The sequence below is a fragment of the Saimiri boliviensis genome, chromosome 1 (genome assembly GCF_048565385.1).
Source record: "Saimiri boliviensis isolate mSaiBol1 chromosome 1, mSaiBol1.pri, whole genome shotgun sequence".
Lineage (NCBI taxonomy): Eukaryota > Metazoa > Chordata > Mammalia > Primates > Cebidae > Saimiri > Saimiri boliviensis.
In genome coordinates this window covers 91,663,542-91,679,313 of record NC_133449.1, presented here as the reverse complement: position 1 = coordinate 91,679,313, position 15,772 = coordinate 91,663,542, and the positions used below count along the sequence as shown (strand labels likewise).

At 40.1% G+C, this 15,772-nt stretch overlaps 1 protein-coding gene across 5 annotated transcripts in view; it reads left to right on the top strand.

Annotated features, from left to right (window-relative positions):
- LIMS1 (LIM zinc finger domain containing 1) overlaps positions 1–15,772 on the top strand; it is a 148,639-nt gene that overhangs the window by 89,977 nt on the left and 42,890 nt on the right. Inside the window, exon 1 of one of the 5 annotated variants that reach the window (XM_010333628.2) lies at positions 116–3,125. The exons of 3 other annotated variants lie outside the window; for them this stretch is intronic. In XM_010333628.2, the coding sequence (XP_010331930.1) occupies positions 3,019–3,125 (107 nt within the window). In that variant the 5' untranslated portion in view covers positions 116–3,018. Of the gene's footprint in view, positions 1–115; positions 3,126–15,772 lie in introns of those variants that run through there. One more of the 5 variants, XM_003922765.3, reaches the window with a different exon arrangement.

The window sequence follows — 15,772 nt, the reverse complement described above, 5'->3', positions numbered from 1 at the left end:
AGACCATCCTGGTCAGCATGGTGAAACTCCGTCTCTACTAAAAATACAAAAAATTAGCTGGGCATGGTGGCGCGTGCCTGTAATCCCAGCTACTCAGGAGGCTGAGGCAGGAGAATTGCCTGAACCCAGGAGGTGGAAGTTGGGGTGAGCCGAGATCGCGCCATTGCACTCCAGCCTGGGTAACAAGGTGAAACTCCATCTCAAAAAAAAAAAAAAAAGAGTGCTAAAATGAAAAATATCTGTATATGGAAACCCACAGAAAACGCACTTACACCGGCCTCCCTCTGTACTGTCAAAATCATGCTAAGACAGTATTTGAAATTTAAAAACCTTTATATAGGCCTGATCTGAGAATTCCAGCATAAGTAATAATTCCATTTCCATGGGAAAGTACGATTGAAAGGAAAAATAGATGGGAGCTCCTCCTCCCATTCTTTGTCACAGCCCTGTTGTGTGCGCTGGGTGTCCGTCCATCTGCTCCTCTTCCTTGTGCTACTGTGCTGCTGTCTGAAGGGTGCTGGGGAGGGAGCGCCATCCTCTCTCTCAACCTTCAGTGAAAAGATCCTGGTTAAAAGGGCCTTCCCCAAAGACCCAGAATTTAATTTTACTCAGTGTGGCAGTTTCATCAAAACATAAGTGTTGATTTGCTGAAGTTCCTATTTGTCATACAGCCATTTTAAAAGTCAGAGGGCAAGAATTGTTTCAGCTTGTTTAATGGCTTGGTAACTGTTCCCCCACCCCACCCTGCCACCCCCTGCACATCCTTTTAACAGTACTCTCATCAAATGCAGGATTCATCCTACACAGTTAGGTGTTTCCTGTCTGGTTAACCTTTAGTAGTCACCAAGTTCTTTTTCCTTGTCACAAGCTGCATCAATTTTTTAAAATAAAGCAATTATTTACATTTTCTATGGAGACAGGTCATATTTCACGTTAGAATTTCTGTATTTGCAGTGAATATACAATTCATTTGTATTTTATTCATTAGGCATCTATTCTGTGTTGATGGTAAGAGGAAAACAAGGAAGATTAGTGGTTATTTCTGTTCATTTTTTTTTAACCTGTCTTGATTTACAGAAAACAAAGGCGGGGTACAGTGGCTCACGCCCGTAATCTCAGCACCTTGGGAGGCCGAGGCGGGTGGATCACTTGAGGCCAGGAAGTTCCAGACCAGCATAGACAACATGGCAAAATCCCATCTCTATGAAAAATACAAAAATCAGCTAGGCATGGTGGCTTGAGCCTGTAATCCCAGCTACTGGGGAGGCTGAGGCACAAGAATTCCTTGAACCCAGGGGCGGAGGTTGCAGTCAGCCAAGATTGTGCCCTACACTCCAGCCTGGGTGACAGAGAGTGACTGTCTCAAAAAAAAAAAAAAAAAAAAAAACCAAGAACAAAAAAGACAGAATTGGATACTTTAGGAATTCCAATTTTATATGTTTCTATTACTGTAAAATCAATTGTTCGGAATTTAAATCTTCTAAATTCTATTTGTTTTTGAGTGGCAGTATATTCACAGTTTAGAAGGTGTAGATTGGTATGTAATGGAAATGCTTCCTTCTTCTCCTGTTCTTCAGGTCCCTCAGAAGCAGCCAGTGTTACCGTTTTTTTGTGTACCCTTCCAGAGACAGATACAACGGTGAAGTGATTTTTTAAAACATGTTTCATCATTCGTTAAATCTAATTTAGTGACAAAACGGCAAATTTTCCCCCTGCATCTTTAAAAACATACTGTGTTTAAATGGCAATTATGAAAAGTCATTCGTTTTCCCTTGGGCCATGGACCTAGGATAACAAATGGTAGCCCTTAGGGGAACTAGCATCTATGTCCTGAGTGAAGGAATGTAGACTTCCCTTTCCTGTGGGTTGCCTTAATTTTTGTATCTGTAATGCAGATTCTCTCAGAGATGGAACTATATTAACTAACTCTTGGTGTAAAAAAAGTATCAGACCCATTTCTCTGTGTTCTTGTTGAGAAGATTCTAAAAGGAAAAGAGGCTGGTATAAATTGCTCAGGGAGAAATTCCTAGAACCATGCAGCAAAACACTGGCTAAGAGCTTGCTGGGAGGTGGCCTGTATTTGTGGTGTGGTCCAATGTTCTCAGTGAGACTGACGTGGATTGGAGGGCCACGCTGTGCCTGCTGTTGGGTAGTGTCACTTGGAGATGGATGACGAAGGACTTGCCCCATATTTGTTGTCCACATCCCCATACCCAAAACCTTCCTAGTCAAATGTACAGATAAACACAAGGTACATAGGACCCATTCCACCGTAAAGCCAACAACATTCTGTCAGCCGAGGTGGCCTGCCCTACGAGAGGGCATTTTTCACAGCCAGTAATTAGAGATTCGCAACATCTCTGAATGGGGGTGGATAGAAGAAACCATCTTCCTTTCAGTTATGAAATTTTTAGTAATATTTAATGAGGGGTGGGTGGACCAAAGACACTTCTTCCCTTCTGAAGAGGATTTAGAGTAGAGTAGTAAGGGGGAGGAATCTGTTTCCCTTTAGAATTCTGCCCCTCTTGTCCTTTTTAAGGAAAATATCCCTAAGGAACCATTTTAACCAGGTGCTTCTTTAAACTGACAGCTGCCTGTGAAGTGTTAATGGATATCTTGGCAAATAAAACAGCTGGGCCTTTCTTTACCAACTACCTTACTGGAGCTTTTTAGCCCAATTTTAGTTCAGAATGATCCTGGAAAGGTTTATAAAGGAACTGGTGTATTATTCATAACCATTAAATTTTGCTTATTAGTAAACAAGTAACCTTCTTGGTCACCAACTCCCCCTCCCCAAGGTGCGAGGCCCAGAGATAAGGCAAGTTGTGCCTTGCTGAGGAGGGTGTGTACCAGTGAGAAACAGGAAGCTGTGCTTCAGCAGCCTGGCCTGCCTGGAGGTTTCTAAGTCTGAGTCAGGTGTGCTGAGGTCCCTCGGCAAGGGACGCTGTTTTCCCCTGGCAGCCACACTGCTGAGCATAAATGCTTTAAAGTGTCAGCAATTGATGTGTGGAGAGAAGAATGACTGCATTACAGCTTAAAGAGCTTTCACAGTCAGGTCTCTACAGGAGAAGACGAGATCGTCCGGATAGTTTGAGAGTAAATGGATTACCGGAGGAAGAGTTAAGGTGAGTGCAAAGTCATGGTTGGCTAAAGGTCAAGGCATCTAGTAAGTGTAGCAGGGATTCGTGCCTAAGTGGATGCAGCGTTGGGAAGTACTCATTGAAAGTAACCTCCCAGTCTGTGATTAAAGACTGAACACAGCATCAAGATTGTGCTGATTGGAACTGTGCAAAAATAGGACACTTTTGCCCGTTTCTTCACAAATTCTTTAAGTTGTTTCATCCCTTCTCCAAACCTACAGTGTTGTTATGTCTTTAAAATTTAAATAATCATCAGAGTAACATTTTAAATTGAAAATAATTGATTTTTCCCCTTTAAAGATAATTTTCTTTGGCTGATTGGAACATGTTTTTGTCAGCGTTTTGGTGAAGGGGGGTAGTTTGTGGTGGCTTGGGTTTGGGGGCGGGGTGTCATGGGGATTGTTATTGAAATGGTGTAACAGGAATGCAGTGGAACTATTTAGTGTAGCCTAGGAGGGAAGGACATCAAAAATCTGGAAACCATTTTAACTAAAAAGGTTAGAGTTCTTGACTTTCAAAGTGAATTTACCTAAAACAACTCTATTTTAGTTTTTTGTTGCAACTACTGAAAATTTTTTTCAGATTTGAGGTTCTGAAAGTACCTGCAACATTAAGCCTGTGTGTTAAAATACTGCGTTAACTGAAGGGTTTAGATTTTCTCTGTTCCTGGGATGTTCCTGTTTTATTGCTGACAGAAGGCTGCAGTAAAGAGAGACTTCCTTCTTTAAAATTGCATTTACTGTTTAGTACTTTAATTTGTTTTGGAGGTCGTGATTTAAATGTGTGAATATTCTGATTAGATGGCGGGAAGGTTATCTATACTTTGTGTACTTTTGTTCTTTTTCCTACAAACTCACTTCCAGAGTTGATTTTAAATTCTCTATTTAAATTTGACAGGTTCAAATTGGCAAGCTTAAAACTTCTCTATTAAATTTGTATTTGCCATAGACAGCTATTCTACAGGAACTGTAATTTGCTAAAGAAACATTTACTTTAAAATTGTTGACTCACTGATTTTTGAAAAGGTTGCATTAAAGTACTATGATTGACACTAACATTATTATAATTTATTTTCTACTATATCAGGTGTCCCTTAGCTACATTTACTGTATTAAATTTGAATTGATTGGATTAAACAATCAAAAAGTCTCAGAGTTTAAATTGTTATGAATTTTGTATGTGAGGTTAGTGAAAATATTGAGCTCTATATTGCTAACCAGATAAGACAATTAGAAGTGACCCCCAAAACCAATATTTATTAGAAAATTCCATTCCACAACGGATCCAAGAATGAAGTTATCAAAAACAGTTTTAATTTCAGATTTCAGGGTTTGGAGGAATTTCCCTTTTTAAAAGAAATTAAGTTCTACAAAATAACATTTTAAACCAACCTTTTCTTTATTTTCAGACAATAGCCAAAGTACCTATGAATAAAATAACATATATGTCATTTGCTTAGAATTTAATTAAAGGAGGATGAGTACTTCTTAAGTATTGCTTGTGCTAGTTGATTAAAGAGAAATATTTTGTCACCCATTCTGGTGATGTAGTTATCTGGTGATATAAGCAACTTGTATTTCTGCCACTTCTTTTGTCCCCTAATGAAGAGAAAATGACCATTTTCCTTATTTAGAAGTATAGGTTAGCCAAGAAAAGTAAAACATTGTCTGTTTGCCCCAGGATTTTTTTTAATCAGCTTAGAAAGATAATTTTTTTTTTTAACCCTAGTTATACTAAGCCTATCTTCAGGATTAAATAAAGTTTCTAAGTTAACAGTAATCATAGAGAATAAGGACTTTGAAGTTAGGTATACCAAAGTTTGAGTACTACTCAGACAAGTTATATAATGTTTTAAAGCCTTGGTTTCTTCTTTTCTTTAATAAGGATAAAAATAACTACCATTACTGAACATTATTTACTCTCCCACAATATTCTCACCACCAATTCAGTGAGGCAAGTAGCATTGTTATCTTGTGAATAGTGTGATATAGTTAATTCATCATTTAATTTTTATTGAGTGCCTACTATGTGCAAAGTAAAGATACAGTGATGAATAAGACACAGGCCTCGCCACATGAACACTTCCCTAGGTTTGGGCATATTGAATATGACCAACAGATTTTCTCTCCATGAGCAAGTATTTGATTTTGAATACATGTGCTATCAAACATTTTTGATACTGTCTCAAGTATTGCATAAGACCCATTCCAACTCTCATTCCTTCTTACTCACATGTTCCTTTCTTGTAATGTTTGTGGACTCTTAACAGGAAAACTTTCAGAGTCTAAAATTGGTCATGGCCACTGCCAGAAAACATTTTTTTTTCTTTTAAGTTTAAAGAAAAAGCTGTGCTCTGAAATATGAGATAAAGGTGCTTAAAGAGCACTATAATACACATGAAAATACTTCTGGCTTCAAGCTTGAAATTGTTAAAAACTGAAACAGGTAAAAAAGGTGGTATGACAAACATTGGGCTTCCTAAGTATTAAATATGACTTGAAACTGACTTTATTCACATATTTGTACAGTGGAGCATTACCCACTGTGTTTGAGGGTTATAGTTAGAGTGAGGAGACACAAGTAACATTCTTGTTCCAGTGGGTTAGAAGCCTCATACCTTCACAAGACATTTACCCTTTTTTCCCTGAAGTTTTTGGTGTCCCAAAATAACATCTAAGATACACCCATGTACATATACTTACTCCTTTAGCTATTCTGTCTTTTAAATTATGTTGCACCCAAACATAGTTGTTTTTTGAGGATACCTGAATAACAAACATACCTGAGAAATTCCTGCCCTTTAAAATTCTCAAAGTCACTTTTTCTCTGCCTCAGATGGAAGGGATTTGTAAATAACTGATTAGAAACAGTACAAAATTCAACTTTCTCTGGTTGGGTTCAAAACATAGCTTAATATAGGTGCTGGTTGGCGGACATGGTGGCTCACACCTGTAATCCTAGCACTTTGGGAGGCCAAGGTGGGCAAATCGCCTGAGCTCAGGAGTTCTAGACAACCTTGGGCAACGTGGTAAAACTCTGTCTCTGCTAAAATACAAAAATTAGCTGGGTGTGGTAGCACACAGCTATAATTCCAGCTACTAGGGATGCTGAGGCATGAGAATTGCTTGAGCCCAGGTGGTGGAGGTTGCAGTGAGCTGAGATCACGCCATTGCACTGTAGCTTGGGCTACAGCGTGAGATTGTCTCAAAATATATTTACACGTATGTACACATATACATACACATATATAGTTTTTTTTCCTGTCCCTGTTTACCCTGTTCCTTTCGCCATGCTGCTGCCCTCCTCACTCCCTCACTTCCTGCCCTCCTCACTCACCTCCTAGTTTTTAACACATACACACACACACACACACACACACACACACACACGCTGGTGAACTATGACCCTCAGGCCAATCTGGCCTTTTGCCTTTTGGAGTGTGGCCCGTGAGCTCAGGATGGATTTTACATTTTTAAATCGTTGAAAAAAATAATAAAAAGGAATATTTTTCACATGTGAAATACATGAAATTCAAATTTCAGTTTCCACAAATGAAGTTTTACTATAACACAGCCATGCTTATTTGTGGTGGTTTTGTGCTACACTGGCAAAGCTGAGTTGTGATACAGACCAATGTGGCCCACAAAGACATACAGTATTTATCTTCAGGCCCTTTACAGAAAACCTGGGCTGACCCTTGGTCTAGTGCTGAGATAAAAACTCCTAGAGCTGTCCCTTTTCCCTGTTCCTTTGGCCATGCTCCTGCCCTCCTCACACCCTCACCTCCCAGTTATGTTTATCTTGCCTGGATAAAATCAGGGCTATGTCAGCCATTTGAAAAGAATGTGAATTTTTTTAAAAAATGTAGTTTGCGGTGGCTGTAATCCCTGTACACCTGTAATCCCAGCACTTTGGGAGGCCAAGGCGGGTGGATCAAGAGGTCAAGAGATCGAGACCATCCTGGTCAACATGGTGAAACCCCATCTCTACTAAAAATACAAAACATTAGCTGGGCATGGTGGCGCGTGCCTGTAATCCCAGCTACTCAGGAGGCTGAGACAGGAGAATCGCCTGAATCCAGGAGGCGGAGGTTGCGGTGAGCCGAGATCTCGCCATTGCACTCCAGCCTGGGTAACAAGAGCGAAACTCCGTCTCAAAAAAAAAAAAAAAAAAGGCCGGGCGCGGTGGCTCAAGCCTGTAATCCCAGCACTTTGGGAGGCCGAGACGGGTGGATCACAAGGTCAAGAGATCGAGACCATCCTGGTAAACATGGTGAAACCCCGTCTCTACTAAAAATACAAAAAATTAGCTGGGCATGGTGGCGCGTGCCTGTAATCCCAGCTACTCAGGAGGCTGAGGCAGGAGAATTGCCTGAACCCAGGAGGCGGAGGTTGCGGTGAGCCGGGATCGCGCCATGGCACTCCAGCCTGGGTAACAAGAGCGAAACTCCGTCTCAAAAAAAAAAAAAAAAAAAAAAAAAAAAAACAACAACAACAACAAAAATGTAGTTTGAAATTTGTATTCCCGATGTTCAGGAGTAAAGTGAAAATGTGAAGTTGCCAGACAGCAGCAGTGAGCTCTTTGCTTTTTAGACCTGTCTTCCTTTCCTGCAGCGTTGACCTTGAAGTAGCCTTTTCCTGATTCCTGGATGGATTGGGTTAACCAAGAATGGAAGTGCAAAGAAAAGTGACCTTTACTTTCTGGTTATTGAATAAACCTTCGAGCTCATATTTTTATAGATACAGCATATAAAATCATTTTTAAATGATGGGAATGTCCTTGCTTTGGTTTGAGAGTGAAAGCTCAGGTCATGTGTTCCTGACTAGTATATTACCATTAATTGAGCCCCTCTTATAGGCCAGGCACTGCATTAAGTAAGGGCTTTTGTGTGTATAGGCCTACGACTTCTCATGATCCTATAAGTGAGGAAGAACTGAAGGCTGTAAAGGTAGTCATTGTTATATAACCAGTTCCTGTCCTTGATTCAAATAAGTTAGTGCCCAGAGTTCAGTCAAGGTTAGAGTAGCGCATACCTGTTTCCTGCATACCTGTTTTGCAATTTGCTGATTGCTTTTTGGCCCATCTTTGAACTGAAAAATTATATTTGTATTTTAGTTTTAGAAATGTAGTCTCTTAGACAATTGGGATAAAATTGCAGTTTAGTCATTATCTTATTGTCTGATACTGTCTGTTCTCATTATTTGATGGTTCAGTGATGGTACATTTAGTCTTCCTAACGGTGAGCAAACACATGACACAAAAAGAAATATTTTTCTCTTTGCTTTGGAAAGGTATCCGCTCTTTAAAAGTTAGTAGTGTTTTCTCCTGTATGTTTGATTGTAACCTACAAGTACTTACATTGTAATAACTTGTTTTACAGGCCCCCTCTTCACCCCCTCTCATCACCTTCCGCCATATGAAAAAGGGGATTCTCCAAGGCAAGAGACTTTTACCGTATTTCCTGTGCATCTCTAGCACCTACTGCAATTCAGTCTCTGTTTCTCATTGAATGAGTAAAGGAATGAGAAACTAAACTGGCTTAAAGGTGCCTCTTTTACTCTAGATTAAACTATCTACACTCTACTTTTTAAGTCTTATTAACTTTTTATTTATGCACAGTATCATGCTGAGAGAAGTCTGAGGGATACATATACTAGAGTATAGATCATGATTGTTTTGCTTTTCTCTTTCAGTAGTTTTGGGAAGCTTAGTTTCCGAAGGGAAATACATTTTTCAGTCATCTAAAGTATTTCTGTATACAATCATGCGCTGCCTAAAACATTTTAGTCAATGAGAGACTACAAACATGACAGTAGTCTCTTGAGACTATAAGGAAGTTGCCCTATGCACATGTACCATCTTAATCTTTTAAACCATATTTTTACTATACTATAATTTTTCGGCTATTTTATATACACACTTACCGTTGTGTTACAGTTGCCTACAGTATTCAATACAGTCCTGTGCTGTACAGGTTTGTGACCTTGGAGCAATAGGCTATACCACATAGCCTAGGCATGTAGTAGGCTGTACTGTTCAGGTTCGTGTATGTTTATGTGAACATTTGTATATTTATGATGTTAACACATGACTAAATCACCTGACAATGCATTTCTCAGATTATATCCTTGTCACTAAGCAATGTATGACTGTAATAGAGGGAGCGTATGCTGAAATTAAAAATAGCAGTGTTGATGCTTAAAAATCATGTCCATTAAAAGAATGACAAAAAGAGGTAAAAAGTTATTGAATAATGATCCCTTTCTGGGTTTTTTTTGCACTGCTAAGAGACATTTAGAAATTAACCAATCCCAACTTGAACAGAATCAATCTGTAATTTTGTTGTCAGTAGATATCAAATTATCTAAATGATTTATTGTGACAATTAAATTTCAAAATATTAATAATTTGGTTACTTTCCTGTTGGGTTTTTAAAAAGCAAACAAAATTTTGAAGTCTCAGGTATAAATTACTTATAAAAGTCAGAAAAGAAGTTGTCCAAAACTTGTGCTTTACCTACCTGACTTTGGATGGATGTTATTAAAAGGAAAAAGTACTATTTATTCTACATGTATATGTCTTAGTGATATAGCAACTGATTATGTGTCTGCCACCCCGTGGCTATTTTGTGACTAAAACAAACTTTGGATGCAAATATTTCTTATTTTTTTTTAAAAGGCTTATTTTAGAAGTAATTATTAAATATGTTTTACATAAATATGAACCTCCTTAAGTTTTTTTTAAATGGTTATACCTGTTTCCTAGGGCTGCCATCACCAAGTACCATAAACTGTGTAGCTTCATGCTACGGAAATCTGTTGTCTTACGGTTCTGGACACCAAAAGTCAGAAACCAGCATGTCAGCCTGGCAATACCCACTCGCAACCCTGAAGGGAGATGCTTCCTTGCCTTTCTCAGAGCTGGGCTTTGCCTACAGTGCTGAGTGTTCTTGACTTTCAGGTGCCTTGCTCTTGTTTCTGCCCTTGTGAGCAGCTTCTCAGTGTGTCTGTCTTCACTAAAGGTCTGGTGACTTTCCCTTGACTTCTTGAAGTTTGACAGCAGTAACACTTTCTTCTTAAAATTTTCACCTCCCGCTGGGCGCGGTGGCTCATGCCTGTAATCCCAGCACTTTGGGAGGCCGAGGCCGGTGGATCACGAGGTCAAGAGATCGAGACCATCCTGATCAACATGGCGAAACCCTGTCTCTACTAAAAATACAAAAATTAGCTGGGCATGGTGGCACATGCCTGTAATCCCAGCTACTTAGGAGGCTGAGACAGGAGAATTGCCTGAACCCAGGAGGCGGAGGTTGCGGTGAGCCGAGATCACGCCATTGCACTCTAGCCTGGGTAACAAGAGCTAAACTCCGTCTCAAAAAAAAAAAAAATTTTTCGCCTCCCGTGTCTCTCCACCACTGCCTTTTCCTAGATTTTCTACTAGTTATTTCTTTTCAGTTTTTCCTTTGTTTTTTCTTCAGTGTCTCCCATAGCTCTTCAATATGTATGGATCAGATACCATCCATGTGGAATCATGTCAGATCAGGCCAGGAGTCATTTCTAGCTCTCACTTAGTGACTACCACCAGTTTAAACAAGGGATGTCTAGTAACTATTTGTGAATCAATAAATTAATGAAATGAGCTAGGAAAGCAGTTTATTGGATCATTTGTTGAATTGGTAGTGAAATCAGAATACAGTATTTTGATTTTTCTTTACAAATTAAACTTAAAGCCATTAAAAGATAATAGAATATAACATAAACAGCGATTTTGAAGACAAGATTGTGACTGTACCTCCTTCCAGACCCCTCCAAAGTAAAGCACTTGTTATCTAGGTAGAGTAGTACAGAGTATGCTTTAATGTATTTTAAAATGTGGAAAGACATTTCATCACATTATTTATTTGTTTATTTTTGAGACGGGGTCTCGCTCTGTTGCCTAGGCTGGAGGGCAGTGGCACAGTCTCGGCTCACTGCAGCCTCCACTTCCCAAGTTCAAGCATTGCTACCACCTCAGCCTCCCAAGTAGCTGGTATTACAGGTGCACCACCTGTCGGCTACTTTTTATATTTTTAGTAGAGACAGGGTTTTACCATGTTGGCCAAGCTAGTCCTGAGCTCAGGTGATCCACCCTCCTTGGCCTCCCAAAGCGCTGGGATTACAGGCATGAGCCACAGTGCGTTATGCCTCGCCTCAGTCCATTAATTTTTGAAGATAAATATAACAGTAATGAGGTTTATGAAGGTTTTTCTTGTTTTTTTCTGAGACAGGGTCATGCTGTGTTACTCAGGCTGGAGTACAGTAGCATGATCTTTGCTTCCAGGCTCAAGTGATCCTCAGCCTTCCAAGTAGCTGGGACTTCAATGAAGTATTTTTTTGAAAAAGCAGACTACTTCTTTGACCATATGTGCTTAAAGCAATATCGATATTTTTGGTGTCCATCATAACTAGCAGTGAAATTCGGCAGAAACATATTGCCATCACCTTTGGCCATCTCTGTTGCCATCAACTATTACAGCTATTTAAAGGAAGACGTATTGTGTGGTATTGGGAGGAAATGGTACATTTTATTGTCAGATTTATAATTGATTAGGGATAATGAGAATGAAAAAATGGCAGTATTATAGGGAAGAAGCATTCGTATGTACGGAACTAGAAATAGATCACAACTTACATGTTGGCTTCTAATTTGTAATGTTTCAGCCATGTTTAGGTGGAAAGAATATTTATAGGATTGTTTCAAAAAAAGTTTCTTCTCTATGAATGAACATAGGATGGTATTTAGAGATGTATATAAAGGAAGAGAGGAGACAGAGACTGAGATTGACTGCTTCAACTATAATGAGTTAACTTTCACTCCTAAAAGAAATAGAGTTTAGATATTTCAAAAAGCCAGTCAATGTTTTTAGAGCTTCTGATTGTCACAAGACCAGATTTAAAAATGCAAATATGAGTTATATAGAAGACTTTCCATTTTAGACTCTCAAAAAAGATGTGGGTGTTTGTTTGACATTGCATCCTTTAGTGAGCTCGTTTAGCATGGGAGGAAGTGGAACTTTACCACCTTTAAGACCTTTGAATGCCTCCTGATTCCAACTTTGCTTACTCTCCCTAGTGTAAAAACATGTTAGCCTGGATGTTGTCACACAGACTCCAGGCTGTGATGCGCATAGGATCTATGTTCTGGAGGGTTGTCTGCACGCATACAGTTTCCTCGTTAGCCTGGATGTTGTCACACAGACTCCAGGCTGTGATGCGCACAGGATCTATGTTCTGGAGGGTTGTCTGCACGCATACAGTTTCCTCGTGGTGTGTAAGCCCTGGGTCTGGGGGTGGTTGGTGCAGAGATCTACTTGTCTTGTGGCTGACCAAGACCACACTTCTGTCTGTTAAGTGCCCTCAGTAAATCACCCAATACCAACAAACTAGATTTTTGTCTAACTCCTTCTTTAGCATCTCAGCTCCTTCATATTTGTGGCCACTTTGCATACATGGCTCTTTCACAGAATAGATACTTTCTCCCTTTTTTTTTTTTTTTTTTTTTTTGGTCAGAGTTTGCTCTTATCACCCAGGCTGGAGTACAGTGGTGTGATCTTGTCTCACTGTAATTTCCACCACCCAGGTTCAAGCAGTTCTCCTGCCTCAGCCTCCCGAGTAGCTGGGACTATAGGCACCACCACCACACCTGGCTAACTTTTGTATTTTTAGTAGAGGCGGGGTGTCACCATGTTGGCCAGGCTGGTCTCGAGCTCCTGACCTCAGTCTCCCCAAGTGCTAAGATTACCAAATGTTAAGGCTTGAGCTACCGCACCTGGCCAATACTTTCCCTTTTTACTCTTTGGGAAGCCGCACGTGTTTGAAAAGCAGAAAGTTAATTGCTCTTTGCTTCCCAAGTACCTTGTGTCAGTGATTTCATCTGCTGAATTCAGCCATCTTCTCTGCCTTGAAAGAAAGTCTCGTCTGCATAGGGTGTAGAGTTCAGGTGTCTCAAGGTCAGGCAACATGCATTCTCAGAGAGTGTGATGAATAGTGAAGGAAAACTCAAGGGAGGATGTGCCCAGAGTCCTGGTAGTTCTGGACTCCTTGTTCTTCCTTAGGCAGTGCTAGACTTTATTACACAAAATTATATTTGGGGCCAAATGAATAGTAAATGAGCCAGAGAGAAGCCTCTCTGCCTCCTCCACTTTGAATATGTTAGAGGAATGCAAATATTGCTATAAAATTAACATGTGAGTAGTGGCATGACTTCAGCAACTTCTGCAGAGCTGTACATGAGTGCCTGGGATTGTGGCCTCGGAGAACTGGAATCAGGCTACTTAAATGTGGATGAAAATATTAAAACAAAAAGGAAGGTAAATTGACCTTTAAAAGTCTGTTTATGTAAGCAGTTTACTTAGTGGCAGTCTGTACCCGCATTACAAGTGTACACACTGATTTCTGAATGAGAAAGCACTGACATTGCTTTATGAGTCATTATCATATTGTTTTCTTTGGATTGTGTTTGTGCTCAAGTTAATAAAGTCTACCAGTTGACTCTCCCATCCCCTTCCCCCTCCATTCCAGGAAGCATCCATGTATCCTGTGCTCTGCTCTGAAATAGAACATTTAATGCTCATGATGACAGCAATGAAAGATTTGGTTTTGCCTTTTGAATTGCTTCCTGCTTTTCTGTCCCTTTGTTTTTGCCAGCATCTTAATTCTTACTAATTGATTTGGTGAGGTTATTTTTATGTATTCTTTTAACACAAAATTATTTTCTCTAATTCAGAGCAGTTTTATTTATAAGGATAAAACTGTCTCTTGAAATAGTCATATGATGGTTTGTCTCTAATAGATTAGAATATTGCCATCTACAGAAGAATGCAAATGACTGCTGCTTTTAAATAGGCTTAAATTATTGACTTTTTTTTTTTTGGATGGAGTTTCATTCTGTTACCCAGGCTGGAGTACAGTAGCACAATCTCAGCTCACTGCAACCTCCGCCTCCCAGGTTCAAGCGATTCTCCTGCCTCAGTCTCCCGAGTAGCTGGGATTAGAGGCACCTGCCACCATGCCCAGCTAATTTTTCTATTTTTAGTAAAGACGAGGTTTCACCATATTGACCAGGCTGGTCTTGAACTCCTGACCTCATGATCAGCCCTCCATGGCCTCCCGAAGTGCTGAGATTACAGGTGTGAGCCACTGCTCCCAGTAAATTACTGACCTTTTATACAGCCAGTATAGATAGTGTCATTAGAGGGTCAGACCTCTCGTACTTATATTCAGTCCAAACATAGTCCAAATATTCACTATGTTTATTAGTTTATTTGAACCAAGAGTTTCACCATTTGATTTGCTTTCCTAATAGGTTCTAAGCTCTTCAAAGCTCAGTTATTTTGTTCTTTTTGTTCCCTCAGCCTATGAATTTGGCCACATGCCAAGTTAGTTTTGATTACATTTTTGGTTTTTTTATTTATGAGTTGCTGTAAAAGAGATTGTTCTATCTTATGCTTTACTAACAATTGGCTAAAGGTTTGAATTAAAGGACTGGGTTGGCCCAGAGTCATCCAAGTGCATGTTTGCCCTTCTGAACTGAAACCCCTGATGACACTGCTGTTCGTAAAAGGATTAGAGCAGGGAGTTGCGTTGCCCTACAGTTGGGAAGTTTAAGTTTTATTTTATATTATTTAAGGAATTAAATGTTAACTAGTGTACACAAATCTGTATGTGTCCATCTTTGTGCCTTAATTACAAAATTTCCTGAAATAATTTTCCTGAGCTCCATGGCGGTGTTTCTCTCCCCAAGCTTTTCTTGTGATTCTCTCTTGCACACCATCATTCTTTAGAAGTAGCATTTCTTGGAGGTTTGTGGTTGAGATGGGAACTGGTTGCTGGCTATGTCTTCTTTGTGGCTCCAGAGGAAAGAGGAAGGAGCATTGTCCTCAAGGGTAGAGAGGGAGGAAGCAGGCTGGGCAAAGCTCACGGAAGTCTGTGCAATCACTGACCTGTGTCAGGCCAGGGTCTCCTTCTAGCAGTGGGAGGGAAGAAGGCCTTTGGGGCTCTCTGGAGTGCCAGCAGCCAGCGCTCATGCAGCACTCAGTTTTCAGTGACTCTCATGTTAATTCAGCATGCCAGCTGTTCAATTTAATGTCTGTACCAATGGGGATCGGGAGAGAGGTAGATGATGTGGAAAGAGAGGAAATAATCAGGTAATATGTTGTCTCCTAAAAGCTCATTTTGTAACAGAAATTGTGCAGACTGTTACTGCATTACATTTTAGATTTTTCCCAATCCCCTCAGAGAACACAGAAGCTCATATAGAACATTGCCCCTAGCATTAGCATGAGGAAGTCTTCCAGCCTTCTCAGGGCTGGCTTTCAGGCCCCCAAAGCTGTGCCTTCTGAATGTGACACCTTGTCCTACTCACACTTCTGGAGAGATGCAACACAAGTCATTGTTAAGTGGTATACATGGTTCTTTTCACCACAAACGTCTTGAAATTGAGGGACTGTTTAGAAAGCAGCCTGCTGCTGCATTTTGTTGTGGGAATGATGTGACAGGAAGGGAGGCTCAGTAATGACCATGACAAGAAAACGTGTGGAACACTCACAGTAAAGTTGCACAGAAGCCCTCACAGCCAGGCGCAGCAGAGCGCAG